Here is a 14,087-nt window from a genome sequence, read left to right on the forward strand (position 1 = left end):
GTTACAGCCTGTTTTATTGATCTTTTGCCAGGTCATTCAACATGTAAAATTAGAAGTACTCTGGATTTTACATCTCCAAATTAAAGTAACACACATCATGCTTTCTCTTACATGAGCTGATGGGTGCTGCATTTTTCATATGCTGCAGATGCTCATGCAGAGAGAATTCTGAACCGTTAGTTTTGGTACTAAAAATGAGGCTAGACCCAGAAAACAGAAATAGGGGCTTGCATTTTCTCAACCCAAAGGTTTTGCCAGATGCTATATTTTATGATAATATGAATTAATAAGAAAATCTTACAAACCTATGTGCACCTGTTTTATATATTCAATCAGCGAATCTTTGTTATCCTTCCAGAAGCCTGGAAGCTTCTCCTTGCGAGGATATTTACAGCATGACAGCTCCAACGTAATTTCAAAACACTGGGCCCAGATGTAGTTGTAATCTTGCATTCCACCTAAACACAAACATATTTAAATCTTTTAAAAAGTATGAAGTTGGAGTGAAGACAAGTATCATATACCTTGGAGACACGTGAATCAGACAGTTGCAATGACAGTAAATGTAAACAGGAAAAGATGAATTTGACATACTGGCACGTACAACTACAGCTTGACATTTTATTATCCAGACATGACCAAGCAATCCTAAATATTCCCATATGGGTAACTGAATCAGAGCTGACTGATGTTCATCTATGTATCCAGATCAACTGAGGAGTAAGGGAAGGGTATTTTTAAAAATCACAACTACAAAAAGGATTCTTCATATTACATTTCTTTCCTAAATTACATTTTAAACAGAGAGAAACTAGAGTGAAATTTCTTTTAAAATATTTCTACAAGCCTTTCATAAACACATTTATTCTGTGAAAATAAGTGTACGCTAGCGTGTGAGATGAGTGCAATTATGTGGTAGTTTGAACATTCTTCAGCACTGCCTTTCTCTGGGATTGGAATGAAAACTGACCTTTTCCAGTCCTGTGGCCACTGCTGAGTTTTCCATATTTGCTGGCATATTGAGTACAGCGCTTTCACAGCATCATCGTTTAGGATTTGAAATAGCTCAGCTGGAATTCCATCACCTCCACTAGCTTTGTTTGTAGTGAGACTTCCTAAGGCCCACTTGACTTCACATTCCAGGATGTCTGGCTCTAGGTGAGTGATCACACCATCTGATTATCTGGGTCATGAAGATCTTTTTTGTATAGTTCTGTGTATTCTTGCCACCTCTTCTGTTAGGTCCAAACCATTTCTGTCCCTTATTGTGCTCATCTTTGCATGAAATGTTCCCTTGGTATCTCTCATTTTCTTGAAGAGATCTCTAGTCTTTCCCATTCTATTGTTTTCTTCTCTTTCTTTCCACTGATTGCTGAGGAAGGCTTTCTTATCTCTCCTTGCTATTCTTCGGAACTCTGCATTCAAATGGGTATATCTTCCCTTTTCTCCTTTGCCTTTTGCTTACTCTTTTCTCAGCTATTTGTAAGGCCTTGTCAGACAACCATTTTGCCTTTTTGCATTTCTTTTTCTTGGGGATGGTCTTGATCCTTGCCTTCTGTACAATGTCGTGAACCTCTGTCCATAGTTCTTCAGGTACTCTATCAGATCTAATCCCTTGAATCTATTTGTCACTTTCACTGTATAATCGTAAGGGATTTGATTTAGGTCATACCTGAATGGCCTAGTGGTTTTCCCTACTTTCTTCAATTTAACTCTGAATTTGGCAATAAGGAGTTCATGACTGCACAACTGCACTCATCTCACATGCTAGCAAAGTAATGCTCAAAATTCTCCAAGCCAGGCTTCAACAGTATGTGAACCATGAACTTTCAGATGTTCAAGCTGGATTTAGAAAAGGCACAGGAACCAACATCTGGTGGATCACTGAAAAAGCAAGAGAGTTCCAGAAAAACTACTTTTGCTTCACTGACTACGCCAAAGCCTTTGACTGTGTGGATCACAACAAATTGTGAAAAATTCTTAAAGAGACAGGAATACCAGACCACCTGACCTGCCTCCTGAGAAATATGTATGCAGGTCAAGAAGCAACAGTTAAATTGGACATGGAACAACAAACTGGTTCCAAATTGGGAAAGGAGTACATCAAGGCTGTATATTGTCACCCTGCTTATTTAACTTATATGCAGAGCACATCATGAGAAATGCCAGGCTGGATGAAGCACAAGCTGGAATCAAGATTGCTGGAAGAAATACCAATAACCTCGGATACACAGATAACACCACCCTTATGGCAGAAAGTGAAGAGGAACTAAAGAGCCTCTTGATGAAAGTGAAAGAGGAGAGTGAAAAAGTTGGCTTAAAACTCAACATTCAGAAAACTAAGACCATGACATCTGGTCCCATCACTTCATGGCAAATAGAAGGGGAAACAGTGGAAAACAGGCTTTATTTTGGGGGGCTCCCAAATTACTACAGATGGTGACTGCAGCCATGAAATTAAAAGATGCTTGCTCCTTGGAAGAAAAGCCATGACCAACCTAGATAGCATATTAAAAAGCAGAGACAGTGCTTTGCCAACAAAGATCTGTCTAGTCAAAGCTATGGTTTTTCCAGTAGTGATGTATGGATGTGAGAGTTGGACCATAAAGAAAGCTGAGCACCAAAGAATTGATGCTTTTGAACTGTGGTGTTGGAGGAGACTCTTGAGAGTCCCTTGAACTGCAAGATCAAACCAGTCAATCCTAAAGGAAATCAGTCCTGAATATTCATTGGAAGGACTGAGGCTGAAGCTGAAACTCCAATACTTTGACCACCTGATTCGAAGAACTGACTCATTTGAAAAGACCCACAGGAGTACATCAAGGCTGTATATTGTCACCCTGTTTATTTAACTTATACGCAGAGTATATCATGAGAAACGCTGGACTGGAAGAAACACAGGCTGGAATCAAGATTGCCGGGAGAAATATCAATAACCTCAGATATGCAGATGACACCACCCTTATGGCAGAAAGTGAAGAGGAACTAAAAAGCCTCTTGATGAAAGTGAAAGTGGAGAGTGAAAAAGTTGGCTTAAAGCTCAACATTCAGAAAACGAAGATCATGGCATCTGGTCCCATCACTTCATGGGAAATAGATGGGGAAACAGTGGAAACAGTGTCAGACTTTATTTTTCTGGGCTCCAAAATCACTGCAGATGGTGACTGCAGCCATGAAATTAAAAGACGCTTACTCCTTGGAAGGAAAGTTATGACCAACGTAGATAGCATATTCAAAAGCAGAGACATTACTTTGCCAACAAAGGTTCGTCTAGTCAAGGCTATGGTTTTTCCAGTGGTCATGTATGGATGTGAGAGTTGGACTGTGAAGAAGGCTGAGCGCCAAAGAATTGATGCTTTTAAACTGTGGTGTTGGAGAAGACTCTTGAGAGTCCCTTGGACTGCAAGGACATCCAATCAGTCCATTCTGAAGGAGATCAGCCCTGGGATTTCTTTGGAAGGACTGATGCTAAAGCTGAAACTCCAGTACCTTGGCCACCTCATGCGAAGAGTTGACTCATTAGAAAAGACTCTGATGCTGGGAGGGAATTGGGGGCAAGAGAAGGGGACAAGAGAGGATGAGATGGCTGGATGGCATCACTGACTCGATGGACGTGAGTCTGAGTGAACTCTGGGAGTTGGTGATGGACAGGGAGGCGTGGCGTGCTGCGATTCATGGGGTTGCAAAGAGTCGGACATGACTGAGCGACTGATCTGATCTGATCTGATGCTGGGAAAGATTGAAAGTAGGAGGAGAAGGGGACGACAGAAGATGAGGTGGTTGGATGGCATCACTGACTTGATGGACATGAGTTTGAGCAAGCTCCAGGAGCTGGTGATGGACAGGGAAGCCTGGTGTGCTGCAGTCCACGGGGTCTCAGAGACATGACTGAGCGACTGAAGTACATGAATTTGGAGGAGTAATAACCAATGTTTATTGAGTGTTTGCTGTTGCTAGGTACTGTTTGAAGAACTTCACTATCAGCTCTAACCCTCACAGTAATTATCACCCATATTTTACAGATGAGAAACTTAATTACAAATGGTAGGTCATGTACCCAGGGGTTCTTGCAAGTGAATGGCTGAAACCAGAGCACATGCCACCTTCCTAGACTCCCCGTGCTCTCACCCATCACACCACATTACGTCTGTGGATGAGAGACATGGTGCCATGTGGACTCTTGGGAGCAGGGGACGACCCAGTCCCCCGCTGCTTCTGGGATTGTCACTGCCCATTCTCACTTTCTAGTTCTTACCTCTCAACACTCTATTTTCAAATGGTTATTCTCATATTTTTTAAGATGCACAACTTCTATTTTAAAATCTCTGAATTGGGAAGCATCTTAAATTTGATGGCTGAAAAGCATCATTGTGTTATTAGTTCAGCTGGAAACTTTTTCTTTCTTGGTGGGACATATTTTACAATCACTGGCATCTTAGATTTGATGAAGTATGGTATCTTTGAATGAATTAGTCTCTGCCAGATTTTAATTAGTTATACTTGATATTTGCCTAGTTAAATAAGTTTTCGCAAGTCCATCAGAGTATTTGGGAAGTAATGAAGTAAATATTTATGCTCAGAAAATGGTCAAAATATTATATAACTATTAAGTAATACTTATGTAGGTCTCTGGAGAAGGAAATGGCAACTCACTCCGGTATTCTCGCCTGGAGAATCCCATGGACAGAGGAGCCTGTAGTCCATAGGGCTGCAAAGCGTCAGACAGGACTGAAGCGACTTAGCACACACGCACGCATGTAGGTCCCAGTTTTAGCCAGGAAGAATTACTCTTTTCTTCCTTTTCCTTTACTTGCAAGTTTTGTATTTCTAAGCTTATTTTCACCAAGAAATAGAAGAGGAAAAAAAGAAAGAGAGAAATGAAATAAAACAAAAGCCCTTGACTGGATGACTGTCTCAGGTAGAAAGAATTTAAATGGCAAAACAGGTGTGGAAAGCACGCTGGACAGAGAATGCCAACTGTGGAGAGTGTGTGCCACTCTGGATAAGGCCAGTCAGGCCTGGCAAACAAAGGCACGCTTGGGAACAACTCACAACAGCAAGACTAGGTTCCTGTCAATCTCCCACGCGTCTGGATCTGTCTTGGGAAGTCACATAGCACGCTGCAGGACAGAGCTGCCCCTGGGCAGGAGGGCTCCCTTCCTCCCTGTGTAGAGTAGTGAGCGCACACTAGGCCGCCCCTGAGGTGGGGGTGGGAGGGGAGGCTGTCTCTCGGACATGGGAGAGAAGTTTGGGGCACTGTGGCATCTGGCTGGCCCTGCTGCCTTCCAGTCATGGTCTAGGCTTATTTATGTTGCCTGGAAAGCTGGCAGAAACCTGCCCAGATATAAAAGTCCCAGCTTGTGCAAGATTACCTGCCTGTGCATCTACAGTGACAAGTGAGGAAGTGGCCTGAGTGTGGAAATGCAGGCTGCGCCTGCTGCTGGCCAGATCTGCTGACCAGTCTGAAAGGGGGCACTTTTCACCGAGGTGGTGGAACCTGGTCCCCGCCCACTGTCTCCCCTCTCACCCTTCTGTCCTCCATCCCCCCTATTCTCTAGAGTTTCTAGACTAGGACTATGACACCCTTGGGCTTCTGCTGATATTCTTCCTTCTGACAAGAACATCCCCTCTGCCATGTTCCCTACATGGCAAACTCCTCACTCCCTCCCCTCGCCTGGCTACCCTATTCCAAGGGAGCAAGACTAGAGGGATCTTCTGTTCAGTCTGCAAAGTGGCTTGAAAAATCAGGAGACTTCATGGAAATATCCATCTTGCTTCACAAACTGGAAGATCTGGCAATGCTGCTCCTTACTGCTGCATGGAATAACTACCTGGATGTCAGCAGCAACACACTTTGCTTCCCTGGTGGCTCAGATGGTAAAGAACCTGCCTGCCATTGCAGAAGACAAGAGAAGCGGGTTTGATCCCTGGGTCAAGAAGATCTCCTGGAGAAGGAAATGGCAACCCACTCCAGTATTCTTGCCAGGATAATTCCATGGATAGAGGAGCATGGTGGGCTACAATCCATGGAGTTGCAAAGAGTTGGACACGACTGGGTGACTAACACACAGGTCGCAACTGCCCCCATTGGATGAGACATAAGAATTACATTTCTCCAAGGCCTTCATTACTTCCTGCTGTGTTTTGGCTTTACACCCCTGTGGTACACTGTCCCTTTTCTAAATCTCTGTTCTTATTCATATGACACTGTCACCACAATTAACTTAAATGTTGCTCTTCTCTGTTAAACTTGGGCTTAAGATCTGTGCCCTGTTCATCTTTCTTGGCACAGTTCCTGGCTCCAAAGTGAAGGCTAAACAAGCATCTGAACTCAGGCAACTTTGGCAGTAGGGAACATGTCTGAGCATCTCTCAAACGGTCGTCCCCCTCCTAGCTCTGTGCTATTAGCTGACAGAGACACGACCGAAGGGACTGCACTGTGCCTGACTAACTTCTGGCAACTACTGGGGTCAACAAAGGCCAGCCAGCACCTCTAGGTAAAGACAACTAGGATAGTAGAATGAAGAGAAACTCACCTTTCAGTGGATACCAGGAGTATCCATTTATAATTCCATTAGAAAACCCTGTTTTAATTCTACATGAATTCCTTTTCATGTCAGGATTCCTTGAAGCATAGGTATTTGCAAGATATTGAAAAACATCATCATCAGGGGTTAAGCTCCGAGAGTATAATGTTCCAGTGGCTGTACATGGAAGACAGACCAAGACCTTTTAGTTGATGTAGAGGAAGTATACAGTATATTAGCCCCTGCATCGTCAAATTCCACACCAAGGCTCTGATTTCCTAGAGAAATCCTCTACCCACTTCCAGGAACGTCTCTCTACTCTTCTCCCAGTTTTTAATGGACACAGCAGAAGGGATATCACACAAAATAACCACGTACATGTGCAAACTCCTCCTCAATCAGCTTAAAAGTTAAATACCTTCTGAGTCATTCTTATTGATTCCAGATCAGTAAACTTTCCTTAGGTATTGTAGGGATTAAATGAAGCCACTAGAATACTTTAACTCCTTGGTACATACCTTATCCCACAGTTTTAAGGGGAGTCAGGAATTATTATTCATGTGATTCGTTTTTTTTTTTTTTTCAGTTATGTTGTCTCTTGTGTGCTAATCTAAATTACAATTTTACTATTTCACTGATGAATATCAAGTAATCCCATTTTTGGTTGTCAGTTCAGACACCTTGCCCATCTACTGTTTATAAATTGTAGGAAGGATAGCTCAGAGTCGAGAAAATGAGGCTTTTTCCAACCCCACCAGAAAAATTAAGTAGGGAGAGAAAGAGTGTATCGCCATCAGAGGTGGACAGTTTGCAGTCTCACTCTGGATTCAGAAAGCAAGAGCAGGGCCCATGTGTGCTTACCTGGAACACCATTATCAAACGGGTAACTGGCCACCAGGGCACCACCATGGAGGTTTGCAGAGAGGACAAAGGTCTCTGTAGTCAGCCACTTCATGACTGCCACGGTCTCAGGCTGCCTCGGTACCTCATTAAGTTCAAAAGCATCAGGGAAATTTCTATTCAGGTCATAGAGGTTACTATTATCCCTTTAAAAGAAAGAAGTTTTAAGGGTTTACTGTTGGTGTATGAGGGAGCAAATTCCTGTAGAGTGTAGACCTCTGCTCTGGGCTCCAGCTGTTTTTCCAGATATGAATACAGAGGTGGTGGATGGTTGCCTTGTCAGCCTCCAACGAAGTGCACTTGGTATTCATGCACTCTGTTGTTCCCCGCCGTGTGACTTGTTCTTGCCAGTGGGACAGGAGTGATTCGGATGTAAGCAGAGGTTGGATAAGTGTTTGTGTTTCGGGGCTTTTGCTCTTGGAACACTCCCATTTGGAACCGAGACCCCACTGCTAGCTACATCAAGGGGCCACATGAAGGAATGAAGGACCCAGGTGAGATCCAGAACTGAAACTCAAGACACAGGGTCCCAGACAGACCCCCGCTGAGGTCCCAGTCATCGTGGCATAGAGATGGACCCTGCTCTGCCCTGGCCAAATTCCCAACTTACAGAGTGGAAAGCAAATAAAAAGGTAGCTGTTTCCTCAATTTGGGGCAGTTTGTTCCATAGCAGTTGTTATCAGAAATAATAGGAACATGCTATTTTACACAAATATATTTCTGAAAAGTGGATTGGCTATGTTTGTCATACTTGTTTGGTCATTAAGTCCTGTCAGACTCTGTGACCCTATGGACTGTAGCCTGCCAGGCTTCTCTATCCATGGGATTTCCCAGGCAAGAATATTGGAGTGGGTTGCCATTTCCTTCTCCAGGGAATCTTCCTGACACAGGGATCAAACTTGTGTCTCTGGCTTGACAGATGGATTCTTTACCACTGAGCCACCTGGGAAGACTTGGCCATGTTTAAATATGCTAAAAAACAAAACAAAACAAAAAAAACCTTAAAAGTGGAAGGGAATCCAGTGGTGATTTATCTTTGGTAAAAACAAAATTTTAATTGCACAAGTATCAGTGTTTATCAGACATTTGAGAAATTCCAAACTCCCTGAGGCCATTTAAAATACAATAAACTTTAAATCAGAAATACTACAAAAAAAAAAAAAAAGAAATACTACAAGACTCACTCTTCTTTATGTTAGTTTCTGGGCTGGCTTAATAAATCAACCTGCTTATCGAGGGGCCAGGTTCTATACTAGGCCCTGGGATTTCCTAGTGATGAACACTATGGGCAGGGCTCCTGCCCTCGGGTAGACATTAAAGGAGAAATGAGACATTAAAATTGTGCTGTGAGGGTAAAGGGCCAGGTGATATGAGTATAACTGGGGACCTAATATCCGATAGGTTAGGGAAGGAGGCTTTGAGGAAATGCTGTTGAAACAGGCCAGGGTGGGGCCGATGGGGGTGGGAATGCCAGAGGTGAGAAGGAAGCCTGTCGTCATCGTTTCAGGGGTGAAGAGGGATCTAAGCGGCTGCAGCAGGGTGACAGTGGGAAAAGCAAAAAAGCCGGAGCAGTGGAGGGTGGGCAGGCACAGGAGTAACCCAGCCTTATTCAGGATTTCACTTCTCACAGTCAAAGCCATGGGTGGCCCTGAAGAGTTTCTAGCATGGCAGTGACATGACGCAGGCTATGAGATGTTTCACTAATTCCTCTTGACAGGGCCAAGGTGTCCGATCTGATGGGGGCCTTTTGTGGTTTTGTTATGTTTTACATAGATGGGCCCATTCTTACCTGCCATCATTGTAAAAACAGTCAGGCTTTACAACAGCTTCGAATCCATCTGGGTTCATTGAGGGCATGATGTGTATCCGGGTACTGTTGATTAGATTTGTGATTTCAGGGTCTCTTCCATCTCTGGTTACAAGATATTCAATTAAATGGAGCAGCAGTTCCCGCCCTACAGCCTGTAGGTGTTAAAACAGAGAAGAGGCTACTTGAGGAAAACAAGGAAAACAGTCCCCAAGGTACAAATTCCCCAACAAGAAACACGACAGATGATACTTAAAACCAAAACCAGCTGTCAGACCACCATTTCTTCAGGCAGATGGCAATCCATCACTAGTATGCTGCAAAATCTTTTTAAGAGTTTGTTTTTTTTTTAAGTTAATTTTTTAAAGTATCTAATAATTTACTTTTAAAAAATGAATTGGAGTGGAGTAAAGGTTATTTCTTATTATCCCGTTTTCAATTTGCTTGTCTTCCAAATACTTGCTGGAGTGATGGAGAGAGGGAGAGCTAGAAATCAGGCATGGGAGCTGAGCACAAGTGACCCACGGGAGTGCTGTGGTGCATGTCTGGGTGGATGACGCATGGAGAACCCCTGCAGCAGACACGCAGATGTGAACAGAGAAAAATCCAAATGGGTGATACTCATGATTTAAATAGGTTTCTGATTTCCAGATCCCCCTATTTCCAAGTTCTTCTATTTTCAAATTCCCCTCTTGCACACTTGTGCAATTTTTGCCATACCTCCGTACTTCTGATCTCCACAGTCTCATGTTTCGTTGGCACATCAGCCTCACAACTTTCTGCCATGTCTCCATATTATCTATACTATTATTTAGTTTGCATTTTCTGTAAATTGGCTCACTTTTTACTTACGTCAAAAATTATAAACTTTGTATAATTATCATTTTGCTAGATTTCATGTTTTTAATTATACAGTAAAATAAAAGCACGACTATGAAAATAAATATGGTCACATTCACCTAAAATTACCTTATGTACCAACAATGATTGGGAAACTGAAGGCCTGTGAAAAATCTTGCTGTATAAGGGAGAGATTTCCTATTTTTCTTTTCTTTTTTTAGGGGAAAAAAAAAGGAGTTCACATTTTCAGCCTTATTCTGTAAAGATCTGACTAGCCTACATTAATTTTCCCCTGTAACCCTGACCTCAAAGATTCTGCTTCTCAGTAAGGAATATTTACCTCTTGAATGTGATCAGATGTCGTTGAGGGGTTAGGATATGGGAAATCAGTGCAGCAGGTGGTTAAATAAGGATGGTGCTGCCAGTGCATTAATGAAGGCCACGGGCAACAAAAGAATCTTCAATTATGACTCCATTGTAGCAATTCACGGCTGTGACAAAGAAGGAACAATGCTGCACTCTCTACCCCTTGCTGGCAAGCAGAGAGATCACATCTTATGAATCTGTTATCCTAATGGATACAGAATAATTGAAAATGGAACTAAGAAAAATTTAAATGTGTGAATTATATATTTATACATAGCCATAAAATTTAGAATAAAATTTAGAGTAGAAATAAATTCCATTCCGACTTCAATTTGTTTTTTCTCCCACTCACGTCTGTCTCTTCCACTACTGTGATTTTTCATAGTCCAAATTGTAGGTTGAAAAAGGTCCTTACAAACTAATAACTAAAAAAGTCACGTGAGTCACACACTGGGTTTTCAGTTTGGTGTTTTGGAAGCTCAAGCACATGTGCAAGCTCCTTACTGCCTTCCCTAAAACCAGAGGAGGAGGGGATGGTAATTTTAAGTTGTGAAAGACTCTACAAGTGGATCGTGTGGTGGGCTGAAGTGGGGGCTTTCCTGGCAAGGGGAGGGGAAGAGAAAAGGGTCAAGGAAAAGGAGGAGGAAGTGAGATTTCTAAATGCTGGTTCGAGACTGCAGGATGCTGCCCTTAGAGGGACATACCAGGAAAAACCTGAGGCCAATCGGAGTCCCAGGTCAAGTATGAAGTGAGCCATATTGGAATCCCCACGTGATTCTAAATTTCCTCTTAACTCTCTGAATCATACATTCTCAAGCATGCTTGAACTCAAGACAGGAATTGGCAATGAAATTCATCCACCCACAAGCAAATGAAAACAAAGAGCAAGAAGCTGTGATTAAGCTACACAACTAAATTAAGCAACTGTGGTGGTCTGAGTATAGGATAGAAGGTAAAAGTTAAGGTTTATAGTTAACAGCAAGGGTGGGGCTAGGGGAAGGGGGAGATGAGTTTTCAAAGTGCTAATTTCTTTACTTTTCATAGCAATGGGTCATAGGATATTATCCAAAGTTTAAAATATATATATATATATAAAATCATTATAATTTCAGCTTTTCCTAATTTTTTGACTTCAGAAGAATCTTATTTATAAGATAATTTCTTATTTTGAGAAATTAACAAGTTCACCAGTCATTTTCATTTCACTTCAGTTCTGTTAAGCTCAAGTAAAGTTATTAAATCTCATACTTCTTAAAGATAACACATATGACATTTTATTTCCTTTTGATTCCTCTCATTCTATTACTACAGAAATAAAGAGATATGTAGAATAGCATCTGGCAAATAATAATGATGGCTATTTCTGAGTGACAGTATCTTACTCTTATTTTTCTAGTTCTTTTAAAGGAAAGAAAACCTATGTTCTTTTTACAAAAACAAAATCATGATTCTTTCAAGGACACAAATGTGTGACCAAGGTTATCTTCTGTTTGCCTCCATATTCCCAAACAAACCACAAATTCTTAACTGCATAGGGTGAAATAAAAATCTTGGCGGTATGATAAAGAAGTGATTAAGAGTCAGATAATCTTAAAACTGGTGAGATAAACTGATAAAATTTCGGAGAGAGTTAAACAAGGTCCTTTTGTTTTCTTGGACCATATTTTCTTGTCTCTGTAAAAGCAAATTTATGTCACATATTATTCAAATTAATTCTCAACTTTAATATAAATGTCTCAAATATTCATGTTTTATGTATAGGTCTCTTTTCATTTAAAATTAAGTCTTTGAACATGAGACCTTAGACAGACTAATTTTTTTTTTTTAATGTGGTCAAAAGTGTTTCCATTGACTTATCCAGCCTTTCATTTAACTTTCGCTTCCTTTTGTGAGTGTGTGGAGAATCCCTAATGAAGAGCCTGAAAGGCTGGGTAAGCACACCAGCTTCTAGAGTGTTTCTCTGATAATTCATCTGGTCATTAAGATGGCAATACCCCAGGATGGACCTACAGATTGTCATAGTGAGTGAAGTTAGTCAGACTGAGAAAGAGGAATATTGTATAATATTGCTTATAAAAGGAATCTTAAAAAACATGATACAAATAAAATTATTTACAAAACAGAAACAGACTCACAGAGAAGGAATTTATGGCCACCAGGGAGGAATGTGGTGGAAGTGGGGAAGGATAGGTAGGGAGTTTGGGGTTGACATACACACAGTGCTATATGTAAAACAGATAACCAACAAGGACCCTTGTATAGCACAGGGGACTCTGCCCAATACTATGTAACAACCTAAATGGGAAAAGGCTTTGGAAAAAATAGATACATGTATAAGTGAATCACTTTGCTGTACACCTGAATGTAACACATTATTAATCAACTACACTCCAACATAAAATTAAAAGTTTTTAGAAAACGATGGCAAGAACTCAGGAAGCAGAAAATAAATCTCTACCAGGTTTACTTCAATTCAGTCAAGTTGGAACTTGCTAGATAGATGAAAATGAGTGTTTCCGCACTTATCAGAACAATTGCAAAAAAATGTTGAAGCAACAATCCACAACTGGGTAGTGTATTGTGTAAGACTGAGTGTTGAGGTCCACAAACTCCTAGAAGATCCATGCACCTTGAGGACAGCATTCAAAGCTAGTGCCAGAATAGCAAGGAATCCACCCAAAGAAGGTTAAGAACCACTGCCCACAAATGTTATATATGCTGCTTTTTAACAGTGTGCCTTGAAAATGCTCTTTAATTCCAAAAGGTCTAAGAGAAGAAGAAGGACGAAGAAGCTGGTTAGACCCAGCTAATCCAAGAGACCCTTCTGCTTCTGGGTTAAGCCATCCCTTTCCCCAGCTCCTGGTGGCACCAGGAGGGCAGAAAACACAAGATCTAAATTCAGGATAATAAGTTTCTCAGTGGCCCCCAAAGCTGTCAGACATTGTTAACAGCTGGGACACACAGAGGGTGACAGGACTTCAGGCCTCCACACCCAAAACACACTGACATTCCTCTCTGCATAATCTCAGTCCTTGGCAGTCGTCAAAGAATCAAGGTAAATGAGTGAGACCTGCTTTGACGGGATACATTAACTACCTGGAGGGCAAGATGTCAGAAATTTGGCAAAGTACAAGCAAATTCAGAGGTGAACAAGAGGAAGGACTCTTGCTTTTCTTTGGAAGTTTCAATTGGGAGGATTAAATTCTGAGCAGCAGACTGCAACCTTTCGAAATGCTAGGAATTCAATAAATAAGCTACTGGAGTCAATTGAGGGCCACATGTCTCTTATTAAAAATGGGTTCCATGGGACCCGATCAATTGACCAGATAGCAAAAGGGAAAGGAAGTCTGGGCTGCTATCTATCATGAATAGTTGTTTTATTAAAAACAACTTTGCATTTCTCTGATAATGAGTGATGTTGAGCATCTTTTCATGTGTTTGTTAGCCATCTGTATGTCTTCTTTGGAGAAATGTCTATTTAGATCTTTGGCCCATCCAATATTCTGGGAGGTGGGTCATAGAGGATCCTGCTATGATGTATGTCAGAGAGTGTTTTGCCTATGTTCTCCTCTAGGAGTTTTATAGTTTCTGGTCTTACGTTGAGATCTTTAATCCATTTTGAGTTTATTTTTGTATATGGTGTTAGA

General features: G+C 41.5%; 1 protein-coding gene across 2 annotated transcripts in view; it reads right to left on the bottom strand.

Moving 5' to 3' along the window:
• CPM (carboxypeptidase M) overlaps nucleotides 1-14,087 on the bottom strand; it is an 82,102-nt gene that overhangs the window by 22,975 nt on the left and 45,040 nt on the right. For both annotated transcript variants that reach the window (XM_070370564.1, XM_005909032.2), the window contains exons 4-7: nucleotides 9,217-9,389; nucleotides 7,389-7,573; nucleotides 6,537-6,704; nucleotides 306-458 (exon numbers count right to left, since the gene is read on the bottom strand). In XM_070370564.1, coding sequence (XP_070226665.1) covers nucleotides 306-458; nucleotides 6,537-6,704; nucleotides 7,389-7,573; nucleotides 9,217-9,389 — 679 coding nt within the window. The remainder of the gene's footprint in view (nucleotides 1-305; nucleotides 459-6,536; nucleotides 6,705-7,388; nucleotides 7,574-9,216; nucleotides 9,390-14,087) is intronic.

This window comes from Bos mutus, chromosome 5 (genome assembly GCF_027580195.1).
Source record: "Bos mutus isolate GX-2022 chromosome 5, NWIPB_WYAK_1.1, whole genome shotgun sequence".
NCBI classification, from domain to species: Eukaryota; Metazoa; Chordata; class Mammalia; order Artiodactyla; family Bovidae; genus Bos; species Bos mutus.